Source organism: Propithecus coquereli, unplaced genomic scaffold (assembly GCF_000956105.1).
Source record: "Propithecus coquereli isolate 6110/MARCELLA unplaced genomic scaffold, Pcoq_1.0 Scaffold111, whole genome shotgun sequence".
Classification (NCBI taxonomy): Eukaryota; Metazoa; Chordata; class Mammalia; order Primates; family Indriidae; genus Propithecus; species Propithecus coquereli.
In genome coordinates this window covers 7,162,049-7,169,652 of record NW_012135081.1, presented here as the reverse complement: position 1 = coordinate 7,169,652, position 7,604 = coordinate 7,162,049, and the positions used below count along the sequence as shown (strand labels likewise).

Sequence of the window (7,604 nt, the reverse complement as noted above, 5' to 3'; positions counted from 1 at the left end):
TCTATTCTTATGTCTCCTTCATGTTCTCACTGGGGAAGTACTGGTGTATTTCTCCTTTACTCCATGTTAAGCAGCCTTCTAGTGAGCAAGTTTTTTTTTTTTTCAGTTTTTAAAATTTTATTGGCCAGGTGTGGTGGCTCACGCCTGTAATCCTAACACTCTGGGTAGGCTGAGGTAGGAGGATCCCTTGAGCTCAGGAGTTCAAGACGAACCTGAGCCCTAAGCAAGAGTGAGACCCATCTCTACTAAAAATAGAAAAAATTAGCAGGGCGTGGTGGTTGGTGCCAGCTACTTGGGAGGCTTAGCCAGGAGGATCACTTGAGCCCAGGAGTTTTGAGGTAGTTTGTGAGCTATGCTGACGCCATGGCACTCTAGCCCAGGCAACAGAGCAAGACACTGTCTCCAAAAAAAAAAAAATTACTATTTTCTCCCCAAGTTGTGATTTGAAGAGCAGTACTGTTTTGATTCTCTTGGTTATTATACCTCATCAGACCCGAACCTAGTGCAGCTGCACGAAGCGGGAGTCCAAGAGATAATGGTTTTTAAAACAGATAGGGAACCCACTCCACCAACTGATGTGCCTGGAGACACCTATTGTCCTAGCCTCTTCATTCCCAGAAACCTGGACTCTCCACTCAAATATCCTTCCTGTTTCACCGACAGCACTGACTCAAAGCAGGGGCAAATGCCCACCCCAAACGGCAAACTCTCCTCCTCAGCCAATGGCCTCGAATTTCCGCTGCCCCTATACAGGTTATCCAAACATTCCGAAAAATGGCGAAGTGGACCTAGGCCCTCGATTCTAAAGTTGTTAGCCCTTTTCCGCAATTATCACCAACACAGCCTTGTCACATATTTTTGGAGTGGAATGTTTCCTCAGTGAGCTGGTTTACTCCTACAGGAGTAACCAATGCCCCATCTCAATTCTCAAGGAAACGACTCTGCGTCCCTCTGCCTCAGCCTTTTCTCCTACTGCCAACGCAGCCGCTTGTCAGGGGAAATAGCCCAAATCGCGTGGCCGGGCAGTTGTCCGCCAACGGTTTTCTAACGCGAGACGGGAGCGCGAGAGCGGAGGCGGGAACAAGTCAGGACGGGCGGGGGAGGGGCGGCGGATGAAAGGCGGGGCCGGCGCCAGGAAGGATCGCGAAGGAGCTGGGAAGCCCCGCCCTTTCCGTAGATATCTCTAGAAAGCCGCGCAGGAGCCCGAAAACAAAGACTGCGCACGCGCGGCGGCAGGGCCCGGGCATTTTGCTGCGTCACCAGCCGCCGCCCGGCCTCACCACCCCTCGCTCGCTCGCACGCACGCACGTTCATTCTCCTTTCTCGCGCCCCTTTTCCTACACTTTCCTCTTCTCCCCGACCAGAGGAGCCGCTCCGCGCGGTGCATTCTGGGCACTCAGGTCGAGCCCGCCGCTGCCGCCGTCGCCTGAGGGGAGCGAGAAGAGGCCGCGACCGGGGATAAAACGCCGGAGTCGCCACCGGAGAGGAGCCGACTCCTTCGCAGCAGCCGCCAGAGAGGCCCACCCACCCGCTCGCCCGTCCCCTTGCCCCGTTCACAATGTGAGTGCGACACCTCGCCGAAGGAAGGTCGCCCGGGAGTGAGGCCGAGGCCGCGTTTGGGGCTGCCGGGAAGTGGTCTCGTGCCCTCCCTCCGCTTTCGGCCCCCTCCGCTTTCTCGGGCCAGTGGTAGCAGTCGTTGCTGCCTGGGGGTGGGAGGTCTGCGGTCCTTGTTCCGGTTATCGTTGGCGGGTGGAGGACATTTTTCCTCCAGATGTCCGCTTCCCCCACCTCTAAACCGTCCCTCAGCTTCCTTGTGCCGGAAATCCTACTTTCCCCTCTTTGGCGGTCTGGGTTACTCTTCTCACTCCGTAACTTAGCCCTAGGCCTTAAGCTCCTGTGAGCTTCCAGCCATGCGGGCGCCCTGGAGGCGTGGACCCTCGTGGATTGCCACTTGGCTGCGTGGGCAGTCTGGTTCTACCTCCTTGATGCTCGGACCAGGCCCAGGGCCAAGTGCACCTGTGGTGGGTGCCACCAGAAGCCTGGGGGTGCTCCTGGTGGAGCACCACGCGGCCCTCCGCGGTGAGCGGCAGGTACTGCTAGGCAACTGTAGGGAGGCCATGCCGTCACCACAACTTACTTCCTTCTCCTGTGTCTGCTTTTTTGAGTATGCGTACTTCAGGCATACTAACTCCAGTCTCCTGAAAAGAGGAGAGGTCGCCAAAACTCAGCCGCTTCCCTGGTAGCGAGGAGGAGTTACCATTGAGCAGGTAGTTGTGCACGTGTCGAGTGGAAAGCTACTTGTGGACGATTTTTGGGTTCTGCATTGAACTTTGGGTGAGGTTTCATTATTTGGGCTCAGTGTGGGATGAAATAGGTATGTGATTAAATTCTTCTAAAGAGTTTAAATTTTTTCAGGTGGAGATGACTACAGATTATTTAGCGACGTTAGTTTTATTATGATGAAGGATAACCTTGGTGATTTTAAGCAAGTAAGAATTCTTGGCCCTGCCACTTCCGTTCCTTAACATACTTCTCAGGAAAAGTTTTGCCTTTTGCGAGAACTGCCACTTTTATAGGGTTTGGAGTTCTTTTGTTTTTTGATCTGTGGTGGTTTTGTGTGTGTGTGTTTGTCGTTTTAGGTACTCTCTGCGCCTAAAATTTCGGTATGGAGAGCAACGGAAAGGAACAATTTTTATTCGTATGGGAAGTAATGCTTTCAAGGGGTCACTTAATGATAATAACGATGAGTATGTTGGCTAGAAATCTATATGGATAAGTAAGGGGTACAGTAAAGCCAGTCGATGACAGAACAAGCTTCCAGAAACATACATTACTGTAAAGGCGTATATTAGAATTTTGGAGGATCCTTCTCCTCCCAAAACATGATATCTAATAGAAGAATACTTATTTATTTTTGAGATGGACCCTCACTCTGTCACCCAGGCTGTGGAGTGATAATAGCTTACTGTAATATCGAATTCGTGGGCTGAAAAGACCTTCCACCTCAGCTTCCTGAGTAGCTGGAACTACAAGTGCTGCATACCACGCCTGGCTAAATTTTGAAAAATCTCTTCATAAAGAGACAGGTCCAGCTATGTTGCCCAGGCTGGTCTCGAACTCCTGGCCTCAAGTGATGATTCTGCCTAGGCCTCCCAAAAGTCCTGGTGTTGCAGGTATGAGCCACCATGCCCAGCTAATATAGAGCTTTTTGAAAAAATAAACCTTTATAAAATAACTTCGGCCACTTTTCTCTTTGAAATCCTTTCTAAGTGATGTAGCAAAGATTATCAATCTTAAAATGCCTTTTACATTTGGAAATCTTCTTTAATTTTATTTATTTATTTATTTAGTTATTTATTTATGAGACAGAGTCCCATTCTGTTGCCCTGGCTAGAGTGCCGTGGCATCAGCCTAGCTCACAACAACCTCAAACTCCTGGGCTCATGCTATCCTCCTGCCTCATCCTCCTGAGTAGCTGGGACTACAGGCATGCACCTCCATGCCCAGCTAATTTTTTTCTATGTATTTTTTAATTGTCCAGATAATTTCTTTCTATTTTTTTTAGTAGAGACGGGGGTCTCACTCTTGTTTAAGCTGATCTTGAACTCCTGACCTTGAGCCATCCTCCCGCCTCTGCCAGAGTGCTGGGATTGCAGGCTTGAGCCACTACACCCGGCCTATATTTGGAAATCTATAGGAGAAAATGAATTGTCAGATAAGACACTGCCAACTTTTTTTTTTTCCTTTGCATTTCTTTTTGCAGCTACAAGTTCTACAACCAACTTTTTTTTTTTTTTGAGACTGAGTCTCACTCTGTTGCCCTGACTAGAGTGCCGTGGCATCAGCCTAGGTCTCACAACAACCTCAAACTCCTGGGCTCATGCTATCCTCCTGCCTCATCCTCCCGAGTAGCTGGGACTACAGGCATGCACCGCCATGCCCGGCTAATTTTTTTTTTCTATATGTTTTTAGTTGTCTGATTAATTTCTTTCTAATTTTAGTAGAGATGGTGTCTCGCTCTTGCTCAGGCCGGTCTCGAACTCCTGACCTTGAGCGATCCGCCCGCCTCAGAGTGCTAGGATTACAGGCGCGAGCCACCTCGCCCGGCCCACAACCAACTTTTAATAGATTTGTAGCCAAACATATGTTTTCACAAATAAGTACCATGTTCAGAATGGCTTGAAAAAACACCCTCTGGAGGTAACATAAAATAGTTATTACATGTAAGAAATGGGCGGGTGCAGTGGCTCACGGCTGTAATCCTTCCAGTCTGGGAGGCTAAGGCAGGAGGACTGCTTGTTGGAGACCAGCCCGAACAAGAGTGAGACCTTACTAAAAATAGAAAGTATTAGCCAGTCGTGGTGGCTATAGTCCCAGCTACGTGGGAGGCTGAGGCAGGAGGATCTCTTGAGCCCAGTAATTTAGGCTGACGCCATGGCACTCTACCCTGGCTAACAGCAAGACTCTCCCAAAAACAACAACAACAAAGTAAGAAATGGTTATGTAAGTAGATTAAAAACTCAGATGAAAAGTGTAGCAGTTGATAGTCCAAAAAGCACTCTCTCTAGTTAAGACAATGCCACCTTCAAAACAAGTGTTCTGAAGAGACTAGATAAATCCTCTTTAAAACGTTCAATATGTGCCATCTTGTAAATTTTTCAGGGGCTCTTACCACACCAGTGATTTAAATGAAATTATAAAATGAATATTATGAGTCATTTGGTACTGGAGAAACCTTGAATGGGTCATCCAGTCCTAGGAAAAATCCAGCCCATAATGGTTAGTTTTGTTGGTTTCCATTATAAAGTTTTATTAGATGTAGAGAGAGACATTTATATTTATGCTAGATGTCTTAAGGGCTTGTAGGATGTTTTTTGTCATTTTAAAGCCCTTTATTAGTGATTTCATAGTTAAATTTCTTTAAATCTTTTAAATTATAAAAGTTTTGTCCAGTAGCGTATAGACAAGCTCTTAATTTCACACCTACCTAGGAGGCGGCTAGGATTTTAGGACCTCTCCCTCATTTAAGACCTAACCTTGCAGAGAGTACTACTTAGTATTTTCTTTTTAAATTAGCTATTGTTGGACCAATTCATAGGTATAAAATATTCTGTTTACTTTTGAGGTATTTGAAATATTTGAGATACTACATTATAGTGCCTCAGTGTCTTGTATTTAAATTAATAAATTGTCCAGAAACATACTGTGACTGTCTCTAACTTTGGTTACAGTCTTTGCCATCAATCAACTTTGCAGGAATTAATTCCAAAAATAAAATTGTCTTTAGCCTTGAAAACAAATTGTCATGATTTACAGTTAATTTCTGTAAGAGAAGAGTATCTGATGATGGCCTTTGTTCAGTATTGATTTTCTAACCACTAACCTGGTAACTGGATTCCCCCCCCCACCCCCCTGCTCTGTTAGGTTTTAACTAGAAGGCAGTGGAAACTGGAAGAGACAAATTACTCCAGTGCAGTATTTTATTGCTAAATTAAGATTCTCCTGTTTAATTGGATTTTCTCAGTTTAAAAATGTAGAAGCTATATCATTTGGGGGTTTTATGTGGTTAGTGATAGTTCCTTTTCAGGAAAAAAAAATGCCTTTGTAATAATATCAGCTGTTTAGAATCGACCTAGCTCTTAAACACCTAACATCATATTTTATTTGGGCTTTTAATTGAGAATTGTTGCATCTGGTGTATTTTGCTACAGAAATACAAAGTATGTTGTACTAAATTTTTTATTACTTACTGTATGGATTGGCAATAATAACAGATTTATTTATTTATTTATTTTTTGAGGCAGAGTCTCACTGTGTTGCCCGGGCTAGAGTGCCGTGGCGTCATCTTAGCTCACAGCAACCTCAAACTCCTGGGCTCAAGCGATCCTCCTGTAGTTTTAGTAGATCTTGCTCTTGCTCAGGCTGGTCTCGAACTCCTGAGCTCAAACAATCCGCCCGCCTCGGCCTCCCATTCTATATATTTTTAGTTGTCCAATTAATTTCTTTCTAATTTTAGTAGAGACGGGGTCTTGCTCTTGCTCAGGCTGGTTTCGAACTCCTGAGCTCAAACAATCCGCCCGCCTCGGCCTCCCAGAGAGCTAGGATTACAGGCGTGAGCCACCGCGCCCCGCCAATAATAGATTTTTAAATGAGGCTGCTTCCCCAGTACACCTTTGAACTTTTGGTTTTCCAGGAAGATGCCAGTTACTTTTAACCTTAGCTTGAGCAGTATGCTCTCCCCTCATAGTGTATTCCAAAGCTGAATAAAATGTACTGTTGTGAATTTTCTGTGCCACAATTTCTCTTCACATACAGCCATACTTTATTGGTAGTGTTCATGCCAGGGCCCTTTCTTTTCTGTCTCAGAGCATGTTTAGTTATGTGTATTGAAAGGATTTAAATCACAGGTGTTCTAAGTTAAAAATGTTTAATAATATTAGAATACAGGATCTAAGTCTTAAAACGTCTATTCAGAAAGCACTAATAGTATCATAAAAGGGGTGTTCGGAATAGTATTGGAACCCAGGATTTCTGACAGAAGGCTTATATTTTCCACTTCACAAGAAGGGAAGCTAGTTATTAATTTTCTAGGTGGTACCCTTTTTGTTGTTGTTTGGGGCTTTTTTTGTTTTGTTTTGTTTATTTTTGAGACAGAATCTCTGTGGCTCTGGGTTAGAGTGCAGTGGCATCATTATAGCTCACTGCAACCTCAAACTCCTGGGCTCAAGCGATCCTCTTGTAGTTTTAGTAGATCTTGCTCTTGCTCAGGCTGGTCTCCAACTCCTGAGCTCAAGCAGTCCTCCTGCCTGGACCTCTCAGTGCTAGGATTACAGGTGTGAGCCACCTAGCCAGGCCCAGGTGGTACTTTTATTGCCAAGTAAATAACTTTTCTCTTTTAGTTCAGGTTTATTTATTATATAATCTAAGCTGCTTCTGTGCTGACTAACCTGTGCCATACTTCTTGACATACGATAATGGAGCCCTGAGGGTCTAAAATGTGTCTGTAATGGGGGCAATGAGAGATTGACAGTTGACCTTGTATGAGACTTACTTGTATGGAAAAAAATTCTTTTACCTGCGTTGGGGATATTAAAAGAATGCGTAAAAGTGGGAATGTGGGAAAGGTACAAAGTTGTTTGGATGGGGTGGGGAGATAATACCTTGAACTAATACATATAAATTGAAAGAGTAAGTTTTTTTGTATAAATCATTAATGGAATGTGTATGCCTTTTCAATACTATGTAACTTTTCAAACCTTGAAATCAGAGTGGATACTTCCATCTCATTTCCTGTTCCCCACTGATATTTTTTCTGGACACACACCTTCAGTACAAGATTTTTTGTGTGTAAGTACTTGTGTTTTTTATTTTATGTTTTAATCACAGCAACCACACCAGAGATCCAGCTTTGAGAAGAAGAAACTTAATGGAGAGTGATGTAGTACAATCAAAGGTTGAAACTGAACCATTTCAAAGTAGTAGTTTGCTTGCTATCTTTTTCTTCTTTTTTTTTTTGAAACAGAGTCTCACTCTTTTGCCCCAGCTAGAGTGAGTGCCGTGGCGTCAGCCTAGCTCACAGCAACCTCAAACTCCTGGGCTCAAGC

At 44.7% G+C, this 7,604-nt stretch overlaps 1 protein-coding gene across 1 annotated transcript in view; it reads left to right on the top strand.

Annotated features, from left to right (window-relative positions):
- Nucleotides 1-1,151: 1,151 nt before the first annotated feature.
- Nucleotides 1,152-7,604, top strand: part of PTGES3 (prostaglandin E synthase 3 (cytosolic)) — a 20,816-nt gene continuing 14,363 nt past the window's right edge. Inside the window, exon 1 of the mRNA XM_012650970.1 lies at nucleotides 1,152-1,560. Within this exon, the coding sequence (XP_012506424.1) occupies nucleotides 1,559-1,560 (2 nt within the window). The 5' untranslated portion in view covers nucleotides 1,152-1,558. The remainder of the gene's footprint in view (nucleotides 1,561-7,604) is intronic.